Source organism: Hylobates moloch, unplaced genomic scaffold (genome assembly GCF_009828535.3).
Source record: "Hylobates moloch isolate HMO894 unplaced genomic scaffold, HMol_V3 SCAFFOLD_12, whole genome shotgun sequence".
Lineage (NCBI taxonomy): Eukaryota > Metazoa > Chordata > Mammalia > Primates > Hylobatidae > Hylobates > Hylobates moloch.
Window position 1 is genome coordinate 96,474,989 of NW_026652287.1, and position 22,289 is coordinate 96,497,277.

Sequence of the window (22,289 nt, forward strand, 5' to 3'; positions counted from 1 at the left end):
GAGGTTCTGCCCAAAGTCCTTCCAAGTAACTGTAGATTCTTTCAACACAAACAAAGGACAACTCCAACCATATTATAAACCATACGTCTTTGTGTATTTATTGGAAGGTGAGCTTTTTCTCCCATCCCTGATGCCTCAGAACTTGGCCTATATGTGACTAAAACTTGAGATTCAGTTTCTTCACAAGAATTTGGTTCTACCTAATTTATATTTTACAAACTACACTTTCCTCTTTGGGATGATCAACAACATGCTCTTTGATGTTACATAAAAATAAAGTTTTATCTTTGTATCTTTGATTCTCTGTAGGATGTTCTGCTTGAAGTTATGTCAACTCGGTATAGTAGAGAGAACACAGGCTTTGGAGTCAGACGGATTTAGGTTTATAATTCTAGCTCCAACCTTTCCTGGAAGTCTGACCTTAGGGAAGCTAAATACATTTCCTGAGGTTTTTTTTGTTTTGTTTTTTTTCCATTTGGATAGTGTGTTTACTGTGAACATTAAATGAGATAATGTATTATATTCTTGGCATATTAACTGATATCTTTCCACTTCTTGTATTAAATGTAAGTAGTAAAGCTTACTCAAAACAAGTAATGGGCTAAGCGTGATGGCTCAGGCCTGTAATCCCAGTACTTTGGGAGGCTGAGGCAAGCAGATTACCTGAGGTCAGGGGTTTGAGACCATCCTGGCCAACATGGTAAAACCCTGTCTCTACTAAAAATACCAAAAATTAGCTGGGCATTGTGGCAGGCACCTGTAATCCCAGCTACTCAGGAGGCTGAGGCAGGAGAATCGCTTGAACCTGGGAGATGGAGGTTGCAGTGAGCTGAGATCACGCCACCACATTCCAGCCTGGGAGACAGAGCAAAATACCATCTAAAAAAAAAAAACAAAAAATAATGAAGTGATAGACTGTGATTACATTATTTGGTGGTATTTTTTGTGGATTCTGTCCAATGCGCATTTATTGAGTGTCTGTAATCTGTCAAGCTCTGTGCGAGGTAATTGAGGTATAAAGATAAATGTGGATTACATGTATTTACATACTTTGAGGAGCTTCAGGAATGGCAAGTGGACATCAGTGAGAACTGATGACAACCTTCATAGTGCTTTATAATTGTGAGAGGAGGGGAATAGAAGTGACATTCATCTTATCCTAACTGTGCTATGATAGATGCATTACTGCTGTTGATACTGGTTTTAAAGTTAAACTTCGGATTTTTGGAATCTGTTTAAGAATAGCGCTTCACTAATTTTGGAAAATTAGTACAGTACTAAGACCACGTGCTTTACTAAGAGTTTTTGTTTGCTTTTGTTCAAATATTTGGGTTTCTTTAACCAAAATCTTATTCTTTATGTACTTCAATTTAATGATTAGTTTATTTCATTTTATAATTCTTAGAAATGGGAAGATATAAGAGTCTCATATTTGGCCTGTAGTTTTAGGACTCATCAATGAGGACATTATAGGAAGTTTATGTGTATTATGTACATTTAGAGAGTTCCAGGAAATTATCACCTTCTGTTACCTTCTCATCAGCACTAGATGGTGCTATGGGCTTAAATAAGTTTTCTGGGTTGAGGCTTCGGCCATCTTTTGTTTTCTCAAAATCTCTTGTTGAGGCATTCATTTCATTAAAATCTACTTTTGTAGTTGAAAATGCTAATGTTATTTATACTACGTATAAACTGTTCTAAAGTTAGTACTGATTTGTTCATGATGTCTCTACCCTTATGTAGATTCTAATTACACATTGTTTCTTAGATTTACATAAACTAATATGTCTTCATCTGTGGAACAAAATAAAAATATAAAGCCTGCTTGTAAAAATGCTTTTAGAGAGAATTTTACCCTCCAAATTCTGGTTTATATAATAGAACTTGGAGAAATAATGATATAAATCATAGAACATAGTCTTTCTGTCTTTTTTCTTCTTTGAAAAATAGTATCTTTTTGTATGGGAAATCAAAGGAAGTTAGTTTTGCATTTTTTTTTTTTTTCTGAGATTCATCTGATTTTTTTTTCTACGCTACTCTTCAGCTTCAGGTTCCTTCTGTGTTCTCTTTGTCCTGTTCTGCCTTTGACTACTGCTTTTTAATCATTTGTGCATATCACAATCACATGAGAAATATTCTTTGGAAAGACAAAGATTTGGAAACTTGCATCAGAAATTCTAATTCATTGAAGCTAGACAGGCTTGGGTCTCTGTAATTTACAAAAATGGTTGATTCTGTACAAATTGATATTTTAAAGAAGTGATTCTGGAACACAGTCAGCATTGAGAACCACTTGTGTCAACTGGACATCGTTAGTATTTTTCTGTTGACCTGGAGGAAGGAGTAGCAGACACAAGCTATAAGAGGTAGTTGTATTTAGAGACAATTGTATTTTTTTTTAGAGACAATTGTATTTTTCCTTCTTTCTAGCTTGCCTTGTAGTTTAGGAGTTGCCTCTGGGAAGAAGGTAATGACACAGCCATGACCCCTATAACCCTCAGCAGTATGGCTCGTTCATAATACTACCCCGTCAGGTGTCACCTAGCTCCCTTTTTCTCTGTAGGGAGAATAGTTCATTCCAATAATGAATCTTCATTATCTTGACACCTTGGCAAAAGGATCATTGTCTAACTATTTAATCAAGGTTAAGTTTAGTTGTTTCTGTGGGATTTATATTTTATGTTTGATTTATGTCTAATGTTTATATTTAAAATATAAAATTAAACTAAATATAAAAATTATCAAAGTAATATCATGTTTCAGAAAATGTATAAATTGGAGAAAAAAATTAACCCATTATCTACCTATCATCTTACCATTTTATCATCCAAATCCTACTGCTGTTCTTATTTAGGGGTGTTTTCTTCTAGGGTTTTTCATATGTATTTTTATATTTTATTTAAAATAATATATTTTAGTATCTTGCTTCTCTTTCCACTTGCTTTTCTTGTCATACATTATCATGTAAAATATGAAAATAATTTAAGTGTTAATCTTTTTTTTTACATCAAGACAAAGTCATTTTAGGAGTCAACCCCTGCCACTATCTGTCTGATCTTGGGCAAAGTTATTTAACATCTCTGCATCTCCATTTCCTGTGAAGCAAAATGATAATAGTAATCCCATCTCATAGAGTTGTGCATATTAGAAAATATCTGTAAATTTCCTAACAGTACTTAGCAGTAGGAACTGTTCAATTAATAGTGGTTAAAATAATTAATAATGAATAATATCTTAGTCTTAATTGCCTTAGTAAACTAGCTAAGGTTACTTTTACTCTTTAAAGATTAAACCTAAGTATATTTGTAAACTTGGATTTCATGTTTTAAAACTTGAATCATTACATTTTTATTTAGAAAAGTATTTTTTTTGCTACACTGATATAAAAGAATGCCTTTTAAACAGGCTCATTTTTCTCCTCGGCAGGTCTCCTGGTACTGCATTTTGGGTTGCAAAGCAGAAGGAAGTTATGGAAAAGTACGGCTAAACAATAATCATCTCCCAAATTCAGGAGAAGCGGTACGTCAAATTAAATGTCAGGAAATCTTACTGAAGCCTTTAATGATAATTAAATTTTTAAATGAAGTCATTGTTTTGGTGAATCTCTCTAATTTCCACTTGAATCATAACTAAAATCCAACAGTGAAAGAAAAAGGTTCTGTTTTTTTTTAATAGAAGGTTTACTTAATTGTATTTTAAAAGTCATGTTATTTTAATTTTTCACGTATAACTTGAAATATATTTTTCTTAACAGATACCAGCTGATGGTAAAAGCATTTTTGAAGTGAAAGGTTTAGAAACCAATGAAAAGTATGTATTTGCAGTTGCTGCCTATTCTAATAATGGAAAGCTTGTTGGTGGTGCTATTGGGGAGACAACTAAACCAATTCTGGTTTATCCACCTCTTTCTACTATTACTGCTCGGATGTTCCTGACACAGGTAGAAGAGATTTCTGCTAATTTTTTCCACTATATATTTTTTTTCCATTAAGCAGTTATGAAGTAATTTCTGATGGAAATAAAAATCACAGTAGATATTCTAAAGCTCCTATAACACATATTTTCCATTACTACAGTTTTGTCTCATAAAATATGAATCATTCCTTCTCATTAGTAAATTTACTTTTTGTCAATAACATTTTTTCCCCTGGATTACAAATGTAACACATATATATTAATTTTAGAAATGCTGGAAAATACCGAAATGCATAAAGAAGAAAATAAATGTTATCTGTTATCCTGTCATTCAGAGTAGCAGAGTTCTTACCCTGGGGCAGTTTTGTCAAGGTCTGGAGAAATTTTCAGTCGTCACAAACTAGAGGGGTGCTGCTGGCATCTAGTGAATAGAGGCCAGGGAGGCTGATAAACACCCTACAATGTACAGGATAGCCCCCATAGCAAAGAATTATCCAGCATAAAATGTCAGTGGTGTCAAGATTGAGAAACCCTAATCCAGAGATAGCCTTTTATTTTTGTGTATCTATCTGCCTATTTATCTATCTAATTAATATATATATATACACATGCACACACATATGTGTATATGAATTTATGTACAATATATAATTTAAATCATAGTATACATATTATTTTACATCCTGATATTTTCACTTAACATATAATTGACATTTCTGTATTCCATTAAGTATTCTTCCAAAACATAATTTTTAATGGTTCCATGGCATTGAATCTTATAGATATATAATAGTTTGTTAGTAATTCTCCATTGCTAAACATCTAGATACTTCCCAGTCTTTTGCTATTATAAACAAAGCTGTGATGCCCAACTTTGTATATAAATCTTTACCTACATCCATGATTACTTTCTTTGGGTAAATTTATAAAAGTAAAACTTCTGGATCAGTAGAGGCAGAGACACCTGAGTTCAAATTCCAGCTCCTCACACTATCACAGCCATGTGATGGTGGACAAGTAATTTTCATCTGTGAAGCAAGAGTAGCAGTAGTAGCTACTTCCCAGAGGTATTATGAGTATTAAATGGAATTATGCCCAGCAAATATTATCACACAGTAGGCATTGAATAAATAGTATTGTTTTTAGTTAGGGATATACTCATGAATTAATGTTTTTTGTCAAAATAGTTGTTGCCTGACTTAAAATATGTCACCAGTGAAGAGGATGCTAGGAAGAGTGACTCATTGACCTAGGTCTCAAGTATCTAATTTTAAGCCTATTGTTGGCTGTAGAGCTGATGGCTTTTCTAAATTTTGTCATATTTCTATTCTATTTTTTCTTAATAGTTGATTAGTATTATAAGATCTTAGTGGCATTTTATATATCATATTTTTCAGAGAAAATTAAATTGAGAGAATTACTAGGATTTGTCTAGTATTGGTTTAGCGTGTCATACTGGCTCATGGTTTTCTGATATTTTGGTATCTTTGGAATCTAATATATTCCCTAATTTGCAGTGATGGTGTTATTGTGAGGAACTGAATATTTCATCAAGGCCTGATTTTTCTCCAGGGAGTGGTTTGACTCTGGGGCTTAATTTGGTAGAACTTTCATTGAAAGTTAATAAAACTAAGTCAGAGCCATACTGCTGGGATAATGAGTAGTGTCATGAAGTAATGACCTGTGTTTCTTTACTGACACTATATTTGTAGTTCTGTAGTTTATTTATGATGGTTTATGGGCATTCTGTCTCATAATGTTAAGAGGCTAAAGCAAAGCTTTCTCACCTGTTAAACCTTCTTAATTTACAACTGAAGTTTAAGCTTTTAAGTTTCAGCAAGTTAATGTACCTCTATTTTGTAAGTGCAATCTAATTTTCATGAGAGTGGCTAGTTTCTAGTTTCAGGACAGTTCTTTTCTTTAAAACATATTATTATAAATATTTGATAGTAAAGCATGGAGACATTTCACTAAATGCCTGTGATTAACTTGGCTTTTGAGACTTTAGGCTGTACTTTTTACTCAGCATTATTCTGTAAATATTAATAAAATCAAGTGAATGTGTACTAGGCTTTCCCTAAATGTAGAAGGCTATTAGTTTAGTGTATCTGGAAATTTTTTTTGAGGAAACTTTTTGAATTATATATTTTCTGTGGCTATTTTCTCTTCTTTTTAGACTATTTCTTTTTATTCCTCCTTGTTAAGTAGAAAATGACTAGATAATATGATATAAATGTAGAAGAGTAGAAATCTGTGAGCAGGATTCTGATCTTGACCTTGGAGACTGATTTTAGGCAAATTGGCCTCAATTTTCCTATCTGTAAAATGGATGTAAGACAAAATGCCATATTCGAGTGAATTGTTGAACTACCAAATCAAGTAGTGAGTGGGCACAATGGCTTACTGAGATAAGAAAAGGAGGAATATCATTTATTTAAGAACTACTGTGTACCAGGCATTTAAAATTTATTTTACTAATAAATAAAATTTACTTATTATAATAACTCCATGGGGTGGTATGATTACTTTTCTTTTATAGTTGAGGGAACAGATTAATTTAATCCTTCCTCTGCCAAACCCACTGTATCCCTAAAAGGGTGTCTCAGGGAGATTAAGAAATGTACCCAAGGTTGCTCAGGTAGCAGATGTCAAGCCTGACACTTGGACCAGCTCATGCCTTTCGACTGCTCTGTCCAGGTTCCAGGAAGTCACATATTGGACACCTAACATGTGCCAAGTCTTCTAGAGCCTGCATCTCTCCAATCTATTAAGTGACCCTCTGCTCCTTAGAGAGCTCCTCTTCTCTTTAACTGTCTTCCTTCCCTTTCACTGTCTTTGCCTCTTCCTCTATCAATTTTCTTTTTATTCTCTTCCTGTGTTGGTGTTAATCAGCAGGTCTTCATGATCTGTATGGCAGTAGAGTTTGATGTTGGAACATGAATGCTTTGTCAGCAATCACGATGGTGGCAGGTGAAGGGGAAATGAAGTTCACACGACTCCCACTTCATATGTGAATTCATTAAAATCCATTATTAATCAAAACCCCTTTTATTAATAATGGTTTGTCTTTTGTCTATTTTATTTTTTATTCAAATAAAAAAAAATAGGCCCAGTGTGGTGGCTCACGCCTGTAATCCCAGCACTTCAGGAGGCTGAGGGAGGCAGATTGCTTGAGGTCAGGAGTTCAAGACCAGCCTGGGCAACATGGTGAAACCCTGTCTCTATTAAAAATACAAAAATTAGCCAGATGTGGTGGCACTCACCTGTAATCCCAGCTACTTAGGAGGCTGAGGTGGGAGGATTGCTTGGGCCCAGGAGGTGGAGATTGCAGTGAGCCAAGATTATGCCACTGCATTTCAGCCTGAGTGACAGAGTGAGACCCTGTCTTAAAAACAACAACAATAACAAAAAGAGTTTTAACTCTTCTTTTCCCTCTCATCCTCTAACTGAAGATTACCACTCTTTCCACTCATCTATTTATGGATGAATCATTTAGTCAATGTTTATCTTGTGCCAGGTTATATGCTAGATGTCATCACTTCATCCTTTGAAATATGTTTTTTTTTTTTTATCAATCTCATTATGATGACAGTAATACTTGTTTAGAGAATTCTGACTTATGGTTTCAGTTAAAACTCTGATTACAAGTCATGGAACCAGCTCAGCTTGGGGTAATGCAGCTAGGCCCTGGGAATGCAGCAGAGTCCAGGCAGCTCTAGGTCTCATATTTCTGGTTCACCCTGTGTGTCTGCTTTCTTGTATTTTTCTCTAAACATTAGCTTTCATTACTTTTCCATCTTTGGAGGAAAGGTGGCAGTTCCTGAGTTTTTATATATCCCTCAATTTAAGCTATAAACGGAGAGCAGCTGACTGGCCTCTAATTGTGGCTCCAAATTCCTGGGAAAGATAATGTGATTGGCCCACCCAGTATAATAAAGAGTCTGATCTCACTCTCTCTCTCTTTTTTTTTGAAATGGTCTTACTCTGTTGCCCAGGCTAGAATGCCGCTGATCTCATTTTTGTTGTTTGACAATGGACTTGTGACTTGTTTTTATTTTTTATTGACTTGTTTTTATTATTTATTTATTTTTCTTTGAGATGGAGTCTCACTCTGTTGTCCAGGCTGGAGTGCAGTGGTGCGATCTCAGCTTACTGCAACCTCCGCCTCCCGCATTCAAGCCATTCTCCTGCCTCAGCCTCCTGTGTAGCTGGGATTACAGGCATGTGCCACCACACCTGGCTAATTTTTGTATTTTTAGAAGAGATAGGATTTCATCATGTTGTTTGAAAATGTCAAGGCTTTTACTCTAGCTGTTCCTTCTGCAAATGCTCTTCCCCCAGAGAGCCATTCCCTCATCTCCTTCAAGTCTCGGCTTAAATCTCACCTTCCTTGATCACCCTATTTAATATTGTAATCTACCTTCCATTCCCCCACTTCACAGACCTAAGACTGGTCACGAACTCCTGACCTCAGGTGATCTGCCCACATTGGCTTCCCAAAATGCTGGGATTACAAGCATGAGCCACAGCGCCCAGCTGCGACTTGTTTTTAAACCTCACCCTTCTTTTTTGCCTTTGGCCCCACATCTGGGCAGGATGATAAGAAGGCCTATGAGCTCTCCTCCTTATTTTGTGGCAGCAGGAAATTTAAACCTTCCAGCCAGCATGGACTTTCCCCAGTCTTATCTCTCAACTCCTATGAAGGCCCAACCTTCCCTTTGGGCCTTCTCCCTCTGCTTTCTCCCTCTGCTTTGCCCAAGCCAGCCCAGACAGTCATGTGCCTAAGATTTCCCAAGAAGTCCCTTGTGTAAGTAATATACTTTCTCTCAAATTTTCCTGCTGTATGGAGTGTCATCAGTCTTAACATCAGAACCAAACTTTGGATGGGGGCCCATCTTGCTTTGCAGGGGAGTCTCTGACAACCCTGTTATAGTCTAGTACAACTGCTGGGTGTCCTTCTCTGTGGTTAGAGGGATATTATCAGGAAAAGAGGATTTTTAAATTAATTCAACACATTATTTGAGTGCTTACTCTGTGCCAGGCATTGCCTCAGGTTAGTGACTCTAAAACTTGAGTGCACATAGGAATGACTTGGAGTACTGGTTAAGCAGATTGCTGGGTCCCACTGCCAGAGTTTATGATTCACGAGGCCTGAGTTTGGGTCTGGGAATTTGCATTTCTAACAAGTTCCTGGGTGATGCTGAGGCCCAGGGACCATACTTTGAGAACTGCTATTCTAAGCAACGTGAACAGAATGCCATGGTGGGAGATAGGTAAGAAACAATGAATGACCACAGTAAACAGGTAAATTATCTAGTATTTCAGAAGATAATGAATGCTATGGAAAAACCAAGTGAGTGTGTAAAACGAATTGGAAATGTGAAGTGGGGGAATGGAAGGTAGATTACAATATTAAATAGGGTGATCAAGGAAGGTGAGATTTAAGTGTAGAGACTTGAAGGAGATGAGGGAATGGCTCTCTGGGGGGAAGAGCATTTACAGAAGGAACAGCTAGAGCAACAGCCCTGAGGTTTTCAGAAATGTACGTGGTACGCTTGATAAACAGCAGGAGGCTTGTGTGGCTGGAGCAGAGGGACCCTTGGAGAGTAAAAGGACAGGTCAAAGAGCTAAGAGGTGAGTGGGTAGATGGGGAGCAGATCATGAAAAGACTTCCAGGGCATTGCAGGGACTTTGGCTTTTGACTTGAGTGAAGTGGATAGCGATTGGACAGTTTGGAGTAGTGGTATGATGTAATGTGACTCCTGTTTTTAAAGGTTTACCCTGGCTGCTACATTGGAAATAGAACATAAGGGGGTAGAGTGGCAGCACCATCCACTGCTGTAACCCAGTGAGAGGTGAAGGTGGCTTGGCCAGTGTGGTAGTAGCTGATGTGGTGAGAAGTAGTCATTGTTTGGACATGTTTTGAAGGAGGAGCTAACAAGAGTCCATAAAGAGAAAAATAAAAGATAACCCTAAGGTATTCGCTGACCAATTGAAAGAACAGAGTTGACATCAGCTGAGTTGCGGAAGGGTGTAGGTGGTGGAGGTTCGGGGGAGTGGGAGATCAGTTCAGTTCCAGGCATGTTGAGGTAAGATGTTTAGTGTATATGGAGAGAATTGTTGAGTAGTCAGTTAGATGTATGAATCTGGAGTTTGGGGAAGGGGTCTAGGCAGGAGAGGGATTTGAGAGTGATAAAACTATAGGACTAGGTGGTATCAACAAGAAATGAGGGTAGACAGAAAAGAGGAGCAGTTCACAGAGTGAGCCCTGGGGCATACCAATATAAAGAGGTCGAGGAAAAGAAGTAAAAGGAAAACCAAGAGTGGAGTTCTGGAAGCCAAGCGAAGGTCAGGCATCAAAGAGGAGGTATCTACTGTACTTAATTATTTCCTTAGTCTTCTAGTGCTTCTTTCTCATTTTAATTCAGCCCCTCTAAAATCTGTTCTGCACATCACTACCAGAACCAGGTTAACCATTTTTTAACATGCTTATATCATGGCACTCCTCTGTTAAAGAAACCTCACAAAACCTCATGATTTTATAAACCTTAATTTTAATCACGGTATCTTTTCTTGTTTTGCAATGTTAACTGATGGAACAAAGAACATTATTTTAAAAAGGATACATTTTACAAGAAAAGAACAGTTAATTATAGTTTCACCAACCCTCTTACACATCATCTGTTATTGCTTTCCATGATAAACCTTAATAATTTTATATTTTAATTATATATATTTATATTTCAGTGACCACTTAGTACAGCTGAGTCATTTGATTAATGTAGCCCAGAAAAGCGACTCATTTACCACTCTAAGACTTGGCTTCACTATTTTTACTGACTGTCAGGCTCTGTAAAATTATTCTACTTTTCAGTGTTCTGGTTTCCTCATTCACAAATAGGGATGGCAATAGAGCTCACTTCGTAGAACTTTGATGAAGAATAAATACAGCAATGCACATGAAGTGCTTAGTCCAGTACTTGACACCTTTAAATTCTTCCATCTGATTTTCAAGGTCTTCTGAAATCATGTCTCACTTGAACTTGTCCAATCTTATTACCCACTTGTTTCTTTTCATTTTTTTTTCATCTCAGACCTTGCAGGGATGAAATATCTACTTTTTTTTCTTTTTTCAAACTCTGACCTGCCTCTCCAGTCTCTCCTAAATGTATTTAAAGTCATTTCCATTACTAGACCTTTTGGAGATTCTGTTTTAACTGTGCCGATCTGAATCTTATCTCTGCCTTAGGGTTCAACTCAAGCCCTGCCTTTTCCTTGAAATCTTGTCTCCTTTTCCAAAGCCTCTGCAATTATTATGTTATTCTTTGTAGTTTTTCTGTGATGTTATGGGTTTTATGCCTTTAACCTAATTCCAGTTTCATAGAGTCTGATACCATCTCTATCTAAACTTTGAAGAGTCTATCTCTACAGTGCCTAACACAGACTAGAAACTTCATAAAAGCTTACTGGTTGGAGATCATGAGTATTCACTGGCAGATTTGAAAAGTTCTGGCCCTCTAAGTTATTCCCTGAAGTGGAGAATATTCTAGTAACTTGTCATTCACTTACTTCATTCCATGAATGCATTTATACTTTATACCTTAGCTGTTTTCATAAAGGATTTGCAGCAGTGTAGAACTCATTTGGTGAGATTTTATATTGTTACTTACATATTTAAATGGAGTGCTTTTTAGGAACGTCTTTAAAGAAATATATTCTACAATAAAAAATAGGTAAGTCAGTTTTTTTCTTTTGAGCTTCTAGGCTTCACCACTGAAATTATTTATTTTGCCTAATGTTAAATTTGTTAAACTTAAAGCATATAATGTCTTCTTGGAAAGCTTCTCTGTTTTATTCTATACTCTTTTCAGCTCGTGAACTTTTTGTTGCACAAAAGCTCTGAAAGTGTCAGTCAGAACCAGAAAAGAATAAAGTATTTTTCATATATTGGGTTTGGGAAATCTGATTGTTTCTCTTGGAACAGATTGTTCATTATAGCAGTATCTATAATAAATGGAGTGCACTGCTGAGATAGATGGAAATGAAATTAATTTGGCTCAGATGCGATCTTTGTTTTGCTTATGAGGATTTGAAACATCCTTACAGAGTTTCAAATTTCCATGCAATTTAGAAATAAAAGAGATTTCAAAAATGTATCTGCCTCCCTTGCCAGTGGCCATTACCTGACTATGGCACTATAGAACAGAACAGCAAATGTGAATAACTGTATCTGAAATGAGTGTGTGATAACACCTTATAAAATGCTGTCATATATTGTATATTTTAAGAATTATTGTTTAAAACAGTCATTCACAAATAAAACTATTACATAAATATGTGCTTTTTGTTATAGGTTGCCTATCAAGTTGGTAACTATGAATTGGCTAAGAAAGTTTTCTCACCAGTTTGGGATTATTTTGTTGCTTCGCCACTTCAGGATGAACAATCTGTTATTTGTTTAAGCAATATAGTTACTATTACACAGAGAAGGTAATTAGAAATATTCTTCTAAAATATTAATTTGCTTATTGAAAATATAGATGCTGGATGTGAAGCCTGGAATTATTTTTAATGTCATGTTCAGATAGTCCATATAAAATGATTTCTAGTAACTATTGTAATAAGAGTATACATTGCAAGGTCTCATGTGCTTGTTAGAAACTTTCTTTCTTTCTTTTTTTTTTTTTTTTTTTAATACTCACTCACTCTGTCACCCAGGCTGGAGTGCAGTGGCATGATCTTGGCTCACTGCAACCTCTGCCTCCTGGGCTGAGGCGATTCTCATGCCTCAGCCTCCCGAGTAGCTGGGATTACAGGTGGGTACCACCACGCCCTGCTAATTTTTGTATTTTTAGTAGAGATGTTGGCCAGCTGGTCTCAAACTCCTGGCCTCAAGTGATCCGCCCAGCTTAGCCTCCCAAAGTGCCGAGATTACAGACATAAGCCACCATGCCTGGCCGAGAAACTTTCTTTCTAGAGTCAGCAAAAACACTGGAGGCGTAAGGTTGAAGGTTATGAAGTAAAAATACCAACTACAAACCAAAGTAATATCAGTTATGTCATAAAACACAAATATGCATTGGGAACTTTTGTACCAGAAAAAGGTCAAATTGGGGTTAAGGTTATGGTCTGACAGGTTGACTGTTAGGGTAAGAAGGCTTTTCCCTTGCTAGAAGAGGCTCCCAGGATTACACCATTGGCAAGTGCAAATACGCCAGTAGAAGCCATATAAAATTACTATCCTTTGTCTTTACTGCCGTTTTCCTTAAAAGAACTAAGGTTTGAAGCAGGCTCAGAAATGAGCATTACTGTAATTTCAGGCAGTCTCAATAACAAATTCAAAAGCAACAAGAATCTCCCTCACCTGGCTGTTAATGCCTGAAAGTTTTAAAATAAGGAGACAAAACCCTTCATTCCTCAATCAAAAATAATGAGCTTAAATATGCAAATATTGGTTCAGGCAAGGCTTTGATAATTCCATTCAATTAAACAAATGCAGACTTAGCATTTTCTATGTACGAGGATGCTATACGCTATGGGGGGATGGGTTTCAGAGGCATTTTAGAGGAGGAAGAGACAGGACTTAGATATTATGTGACTTGTGGGGATAAGAGAGAAAGGAGTGGAAAGTGACTGGGATTTCTAGTGTTAACTGACTGGGAAGTCTGTGACATCTACTAAGGGGATATGAGAGGTAGAACAAGTTCTTGGAGGAAGATAATTAATTTGATTGAGAATATTTTGAATTTGGTTTTCCAGCAGGATGCCTTTGTGAATATGAGATGCCAGTAGGTTTATTTATCTAGTGCTGACACTCAGGAGAGCATCAAGGCTAGAGATATATATTTAGAAATTGTCCATTGAGTTCATCATCAAAATCTTGAAAATGAATGATACCTCCCAGGAAACGACTGTTTAACAGAAAAGACAGAAGGCCGGAATTGAACCCTAGGCATTGCTTAACATTTAGGGAGCAGAAGTAGGAGATGGAACCAAGGAAGGATATTGAAAAGAAGCTGTCAAGAAATGAAAGTCCAAGAAAGTGCATTGCTGGGAAAGTGAAAGTATCACCAGAGACTGGCCAGCGATATTAAATATCAGTGCCAGGTCAGGCAGAGCAGCTGCTCAATAAAATGCCACAGAGAGGGTTGAGTAGAACACAAATGAAGAAGAGTTGGCAATTAGGAGGCCATTGGTGAATTCAAGACAGCCACTTTTGTAGCATGATAGGCCAGGAATTTTGCAATTGGCTAAGGAAAAAAAAAGAAAATGAAAAATCCTAACAAGCAAAGACCACTCATGTGAAGTTCGGTGGTAAAGAGGAGGAGAGCAGGCAGAAGCTTAGTGGGGAGGCAGGCTGAAGGAAAGAATTGTGGAGTGTGGAGAGAAGGCAGCCAGTAGAGAGGGAGAGACTGAAGAAGAAAATGTAGGTGATGATAACACTAAGGTGGTCGAGCCTGGAGGACATAAGAGCTCATGGGGTGGAAAGAACAAAGGATTTAGAAATATTTTTTTGTGGGGAATGTGAACAAGGAGACATCAGGGATAAATGGAAGTGTTGTTGAGATGCAGTAATGACTCGGTTGATGTAATCAAACATGAATTTGTACTGAAGCCCAGCTCCTTGTGGCTAAAGATCCCATTTGATTCATCTTTATACCCGAGGGTCTAGAACAGTGTCTTGTACATAGTAGGCATTCAGCAGTTGTTAGAGTGAATGAAAGAAAGAATGAGTGAGCAAAATCAGTAAGTGATCATTGTCACAGAGATAGAAAAATTGGACAGTGACATCTAGATTCTGAAAATCTATAGTGATTTTGTTATCTTGATAAAAAATAACTTTATGTATTATAACCCCAAAAATTGCCACTAATTAATTTTGTGTATCTGTGACATAGTATTTCAGTAGTTTAATTTTCTTAGTTGTGAACTTGTCTGTGCAAGAATAGCTATTCTAAATATTTTTGTTGCTTTTTTGGGATCTTTGCGTAGATACTGAGAACAAATCAATGTAAAAAGACCAGTTGACCTGCTAAATCAATTTATATTTATACCTGCCATTTACTTCATATTGCAGATTACATTCAGATATTTTGGCAGAGACTTCTTCAATCCTCTTGTACCTTTTTCTTAGAAATATTTTTGTAACAAGTGACATCAAAATTAAAGAAGAAAATCTTTTCTGTGATAATATTAAAGGCAATGAGATTTTCCCATCTCAACAAGTAAGTGAATTAAAGTGACTGAAAACATGTCAGATTCACTATTTTTTTTCTTGATGTTTTAAGGTCATGTTTTTTGAGTGATTGCATAGCTTGTCTGGTGAATGGACTGAAAGGACATTGTATGATTATGCGACTTTATGTGATAGTTCATGTAAGTTTCACGGGCCCGAGTTCATGTTTTTTTCTCTTCTTTTCAATTTATCTCTTTTCCCCCGTGTATAAAAGTATTATATATTTCAGACATTCGAAAATATATAATGTATAAAGTGAAACCCATTGTAATCTTATTACCTCTAAGAATACAACAATTTTGCTTTCATATAATTTCTCTAATTTAAGAACGTATGCCTAGACAAATCTGTTATTATTATTTATGAAAATGGGATTATGATCTACTTGTTCTGCAGCTTGCCTTTTTAACACTTTTATAATATATCTTGCACATATTTTCATGCTGGTATATATCAATCTGTCACATTTTTTTCAATTATAATGTTGTCTTCATGGAGGCAGGAATGTAACCTGTCTCCTATTGATAGGTTCTTAGTGTGGTTATGAACATTGCTGTATGTACATCTGCAACTCTATAATGCTCTTGCATTTAGTAATGATCCTACATTATTTTTTTTTTCATTCCTGCTCGAAGTTCACTTTTCTTTCTCTCTTTCCTTCTTTAGGTATGGAGGCTTTAGCTGTCTATGTTTTTTACAGTTGCTATTTCCTACCCATCCATTAACTAATTAATTAATTAATTAACCAAGACATTGTTACATGGGACTATGCCAGTTTCTGGGGATATAAAAGTGAAAAAAATGATTCTTTGCCCAAGACAAGTTCACTGTCCTGTAGAGCCCAAGTACTCACAACCATCTCAACCTGTTCCTACTAAATTGCCTTCAGTTTCTTCTTTCAGCATATTCAATCTGAAAACAAAGACAATTTTCAAGTACTTCAATGAATTCCAGAATGGTAGACTACCATTTTAGTAAAAACTGACTATATGGAAATTTCTGGTTACCACTCAGACAGTTTCTTTATACATAATCTTGAATATATATATCTAGAAAAATAATGAAATCTTTCCCCAGGAAAGGAAAAAGAGGAGTAAGAAAGGATTACTACTTTTTAAGTGGCATTTACTCTCAAAACCTTAACTTTACATTTTACTATCATTTAAATTTAAGTGGCAGAAATATAATTAGCAGAAGCATAATAGCAGGTTAGCTTGGTTTACTGAAAATTTACCATTTTCTTTCAAATCAAAAAAGGAAATGAGAACCTGTTAATCAAATGGGGGCAATATTATAGAGATGTTATCTATTTTAATTGTTAATATAATTTATATTTTTGAAAACTAGCTTTTTTAAACATAAAAATATAGCCAAGTTTTTAGCTTATTGATTAAAAAAACTGGTTTCTGTTATGGTACTTGTGTTGTTTTATGAAAAATTTTGAAGTTTAATTCTAAGATCGTGCTATCTATAGGTAGCATTATTGGAGAGTTAGAGTTGTTTCTGAATTTAGATTTTTTAAAATACAAACACTCATGTTGTTTTTAGCCAGAAGGATCACATTTTCTACCCATTCTTCTCTGTAGAGAGACGTACGCTAAGCACTTATGTTGAATCTGAGTAACAATGCCTGTTTCTTTACAGATTGCCAGACTGATTGAATGTGAGAGAGTATTAGTGGCATTGGAACTTAGCAACTTCCTAAATGATTCTAACTATGCCCTTCAAGCTGTGACTCAATGTTATGGCCTTCTTGCTCCCATAATCTATCACAATATTGTTTTGGTACCTGTTGTACAGGTAAGGGTATTCCTCTCCCCAAGAGAAGGGAATCTTTATAAAGGCAACTTAATTCATTTTAGAAAAGAAAAGCCACGTATCTCTTATAAAGGGCAAATAGGTCAGGAATCAGTATTATGAAATTTTAGGAGTTAACTGAAAAGTAGTTTAATAAATTATATGTTTGGGTACATATAGATAAGGACATAAAACAGGTTTCTCTGAAAATATTCATCCCTGTTCCTATCCATATTTAAATATTGGCAATTTACCTTTCTAGAGTTTTAAAATTATTTTAATTTTTATGTTCTTGTAGTGTCAGAAACAACGTTTATTCAAGGCATATTGTTAAATCCATCATCTGGAGAAAAACATGGTGGAAGACCCAAGACAAAATACCTGGTATCTTGGTGATGGAGGAGTTAGGATTTATGGAAAAAGGGTAGCTGAGACCTGGCTGAAGGGATTATATAGTTTTTCATGTTTCTTAACATATCACCGTGGATTTAGTGGCTTGAAAGGACACTCATTTACATTCTCATAGTTTCTATGGGTTAAGAGGTTGAATATGGGTTAGCTGGGTCTTCTGTTTAGGGTCTTAGGAAGTTGAAATCAAAGTCTTGGCCAGGGCTGTGATTTCGTCTGAGGCTTGAGGTCCTTTTCTGAGTTCATTGTTATTGACAGAATTCATTTCCTTGAGGTTTTACATAGGAGGTCCTTAGCTCCTAAAGGCCTACTACTAATTCCTTGCCACATGGCTTTTCCACATCATGGCCCTTTGCCTTTTCAAGGCTGTTGGAGATTACATTACCTAGCTAGGGTAATGTAATCATGAGACTGATGAGCTTATCACATTCAGGAGCCCCACCCACACTCAAGGGGAAGGAATCATACAGGGTGTGTGCACCAGGGGGAAGAATCTTGGGGACCATCTTAGAATTCTTACCACAGGGAAGTAATGAGAGATGTAAGATTTTGCTGCTGAATCTTGCAGAAAGTTATCGCCATCATTGTCACTGTCATCGTCAGCATTATGATCATCACAGACACATTTTTTGTCATCCTAGAAGATGTGAGTGAACTCACACAAAGTCCAAAAATTTTTAGTACATGATCGAGAAGACTAACTAGACAGTTTGAGTAACTTAAAAAAGATTCACCTTGGAGGGGCTCTATGGAGCATAGGTGTGTCTCCTTCTCCTACATTCCCTACAGCTGCTGGAGATCTGCCTCCAGAGTCTAAAATCTAGACTCATAGTTGACAGCCTTCTGGGTCAGTTATAAATAGATGGAGCAGTTTTCTCAAGTGTGGAGTATGGTTCATCCAAAACCCAAAGGTGCCGACCTGGCATGGTCTTTCTTTTTAAAGGTGAGAGATGCCAGATGTCAGACCTACTTTGGAGGGGGTATCCCAGCCTCCCCCAGATATTTAATGTGGCAGCCCTCTGAATCTTCACTGAGTCTGTTTCTACCCATTGGAAGGTGTTTATCAAGGTCTTCAATGTACTTGACATTTCTTGATCATTAAGTCTGAGTAACATGATGTCATTGATATAGTGGCCCAATGTTTTGTTTTGAGGAATGTCCAGAAAGTTCATATCCTTTCATATAAAATTATGTCAGAAGTTATAAGAATATTCGTTGTCTTGGAACAAGACTTGAAATGCATACTTTTATCTGTCCAGTGTTAATGGGAACTAGGATAGAAAAGAAAACATTAGCTATATCAATGCATACCTTTTAATATGTGTTAGCTTAGCAAAGATACCACATTGGGAACAGCAGCCGCTCAATTGGCTGAGTTTACGGTAGTCCACTGTTACTTTCTAGAATCCCACTGATTCAGGATACCTTTGGCTAGAGAATGGATTATAGCTATGGGAAGTCTTAGGAAAGAAGTCTCTAATTGAATTGTATTGTTTGGAATTGGAAAAGATCAGTAGACCAGAGGGTAGTTTCCAGAAATAGGCCTCAATATATATGAGAACGTAATATATGACAGAGTTGGCATTCCCATTCAGTGGGAAGAGAATGGACATTTTTACTAAATGGTGGTAAAATGCCTGGATATTCATCTGAGAGAAAATAGAGTTTGACCCCTATTTGTACCATATACAAAAAGTCCAGATTTATCAAAGACTTAAGTGTAAAATAAAGCAAAAACTTTCGGAAAAAATTTCCCAGGAGATGACATGTGCAGTCCAGGGTTTGAGGGGAAACATTTCTAACCAAGACTGAACTTCTAACAGCAACAAAGAACCTATGTGTAACAAAAAGGACTATAACAAAGATAGAAGAACATTTATAGATTTGGAAAAAAAAACATCTCCAAATGTGTCAAAGGGCAAGTATACACATGTGTAACAAAAAGTCTTACAAACTGACAATAACCTAATAGAAAAATAGGCACAGGATATGAATAAGCAGTTCACAGGAGAGCAAATCCAAGTGAGTGAGAAACATATGAAAAGATGCTGAAATTCTAAATAGTCATAGAAATTCCCATTAAATTAACAATGTAATATCACTGGCAGGATTGAAAAGATTTGCTGGTGAAGATGTGGGACAATTGCATTCTCATTCATACATGGGGGAAATGTGAATTGTTACAAGCATTTGAATTTTGGTAAAGTAATTTTAATTTAAATTAAATTAAATCTAATTTTAAGGAAGATTAAAAACAAATATACCTGACATGGTAGTCCCTCTGCTAGTGATTTATCCTATAGAATAAAATTTTAATAAAATTAAAAATACATTTATCTGACACAGCAATTCTTCTGTTAGTAATTTATCTTATAGAATAAAAAATCCATTTGAAATAATGTCATTCCTAGTTCCACCTCTTGGTTCCTGGACCTGAGGAACCTACTGGGACACAGTACTACACACTGTCATTTGTTTAGAATGTATACTGTGTTCTGGAGGATGGTATCTCATCTTCACTGGGTATCATCTCAAAGCCGACATCTTGATTGCTAATCATAGTTGGCAACTGAGTATGTAAAAGGGTATTTACTGTGACATTCTTGTTGTTGGTAAAAAAGCTGGTGACAAAGAGAAGTAACAGTACCCCCAGTTTGTACAACCATGAAAATGAGCACCATGAAGTCCTGGAAAAGGCTGAGTAAATAATGGCTGATCCACACCAAATAATATTATACAGCCATTAGAAACAAACAATGAATTAGAGCTAGACCTGTAGACTTAGAGCATTTCTCACCAGACATGGTTGTCCAAAAACCTTGTCTGGTGAGAAGTGTTCACAACCAAAGATGTGGTTGAAGGAAAAAATACACACTTCAGAAAAGTATTTATAAATCTCATTTTGTAAAACAACAACCCTCCTAGGTACATCATATTTTTATACACATATATGTATTTATATTTATATGAGCTTTGGGAAAACTCCAAAACTACTAGGGTGTTCACATGATTTAGGCATATGATATGGTAGCATGGGAGAGGGTGATCAGGGTGGGGAGGAATTTAAAAAGTCTTAGAGATGAGTGTACTATAACAATAGTAACAATATTGTTAGAATGAGAGCTTGAAGCAATTAATGTGCCCCCAAAGAACCAACATTCATATATTAATTTGTCCTTTGGGTTAATCTAAATGGTGAATGATTGATACAATCTTGCGCTACTTTTGGAAAGCTAAACTTACTCATCTAGCTCTTGATCAAATTCAAGATCATATAATATGAAGCAAGGACAATAGGAAGTAAATGCCAATATTAATTGATTTCCTGAGATATGAATGTTTGGTTTTAATTTTAAAGGAAACTATTATTACAAGTACCTGGAATCACTATGTAATATTTAATATGCCATATAAGCTTCCAACTGGTTTTTCAAGGTCCTTCTATACATGGATGTGATAGTTTCTCAAATACACGTCACATTCTGACTATACCTTTTATGCTACTTATCAAAATATGCTTTGTTTTATAGTCATTTGTGTTTTTACTTTATTCTTTCCACTAATTTTCAAGTTGCTGTAGGTGAAGGACTAATCTCAAAATTGAACGTATCAACTTTATCTCAGTGTACTTTCCTTTATACCTAATAAACAATTTATCAGTAATTATTGATAACAATAAAATTTTATGTCTTAAAGCTTGCATGATTTGAATGGAACATTTTATAATGAAATGAGTAAGGATGACATTTTAAAACAAAAATCATTGCGATTCTAATTTTTAGATCCTGATAAAGTGTATAGTGGTTTTGCAAGGACTACCAAGTATTGTCTGCTCGAAGAAACATACTGCGAACTTTGAAAGTATACAGCACATGATAGCTTGTTGTATCTTCTACATAACAAAGGTATTTATCTCATTCTTTATCTAGTATTATAATATTTAGGAGCAATGGTGATTTGGAAAGTCTACTTTTAATCACAATAAGAACACTTTTAAAAATGGCACCCCAAAAGCATTTTTAGATCAAAAGCAAGTGTAGAGGCTAAACATTATAGAATAGCAATCTGTTGTTGAACTTTTTGATGAAACTGGTGCTTCACTAACTAAAACTTGATGTTATTGAAATAGCATTAGTATATATATATATTTTATTATTATTATACTTTAAGTTCTAGGATACATGTGCATAACGTGCATGTTTGTTACACAGGTATACATGTGCCATGTTGGTTTGCTGCACCCATCAACTCGTCATTTACATTAGGTATTTCTCCTAATACTATCCCTCCCCCAGCCCCCCTCCCCGCAGTAGGCCCAGATGTGTGATGTTCCCCTTCCTGTGTCAATGTGTTCTCATTGTTCAGCTCCCATTTATGAGTGAGACCATGTGGTGTTTGGTTTTCTGTCTTTGTGATATTTTGCTGAGAATGATGGTTTCCAGCTTCATCCATGTCCCTGCAAAGGACATGAACTCATCCTTTTTTTATGGCTGCATAGTATTCCATGGTGTATACATGCCACATTTTCTTTATCCAGTCTATTATTGATGGACATTTAAGCTGGTTCCAAGTCTTTGCTGTTGTGAATAGTGCCTCAATAAACATACGTGTGCATGTGTCTTTATAGTAGAATGATTTCTAATCCTTAGGGTATATAGCCAGTAATGGGATCACTGAGTCAAATGGTATTTCTAGTTCTAGATCCTTGAGGAATCGCCATACTGTCTTCCACAATGGTTGAACTAATTTACACTCCCACCAACAATGTAAAACCATTCCATTTCTCCACACCCTCTCCAGGATCTGTTGTTTCCGGACTTTTTAATGATTGCCATTCTAACTGGTGTGAGATGGTATCTCATTGTGGTTTTGATTTGCATTTCTCTGATGGCCAGTGATGATGAGCATTTTTTCATGTGTCTGTTGGCTGCAT

The 22,289-nt window shown here is 36.0% G+C and overlaps 1 protein-coding gene across 1 annotated transcript in view; it reads left to right on the forward strand.

Annotated features, from left to right (window-relative positions):
• CFAP54 (cilia and flagella associated protein 54) overlaps nucleotides 1-22,289 on the forward strand; it is a 378,083-nt gene that overhangs the window by 94,339 nt on the left and 261,455 nt on the right. The window contains exons 21-26 of the mRNA XM_058425781.1: nucleotides 3,427-3,519; nucleotides 3,755-3,940; nucleotides 12,269-12,405; nucleotides 14,993-15,140; nucleotides 16,796-16,951; nucleotides 21,139-21,261. Coding sequence (XP_058281764.1) covers nucleotides 3,427-3,519; nucleotides 3,755-3,940; nucleotides 12,269-12,405; nucleotides 14,993-15,140; nucleotides 16,796-16,951; nucleotides 21,139-21,261 — 843 coding nt within the window. The remainder of the gene's footprint in view (nucleotides 1-3,426; nucleotides 3,520-3,754; nucleotides 3,941-12,268; nucleotides 12,406-14,992; nucleotides 15,141-16,795; nucleotides 16,952-21,138; nucleotides 21,262-22,289) is intronic.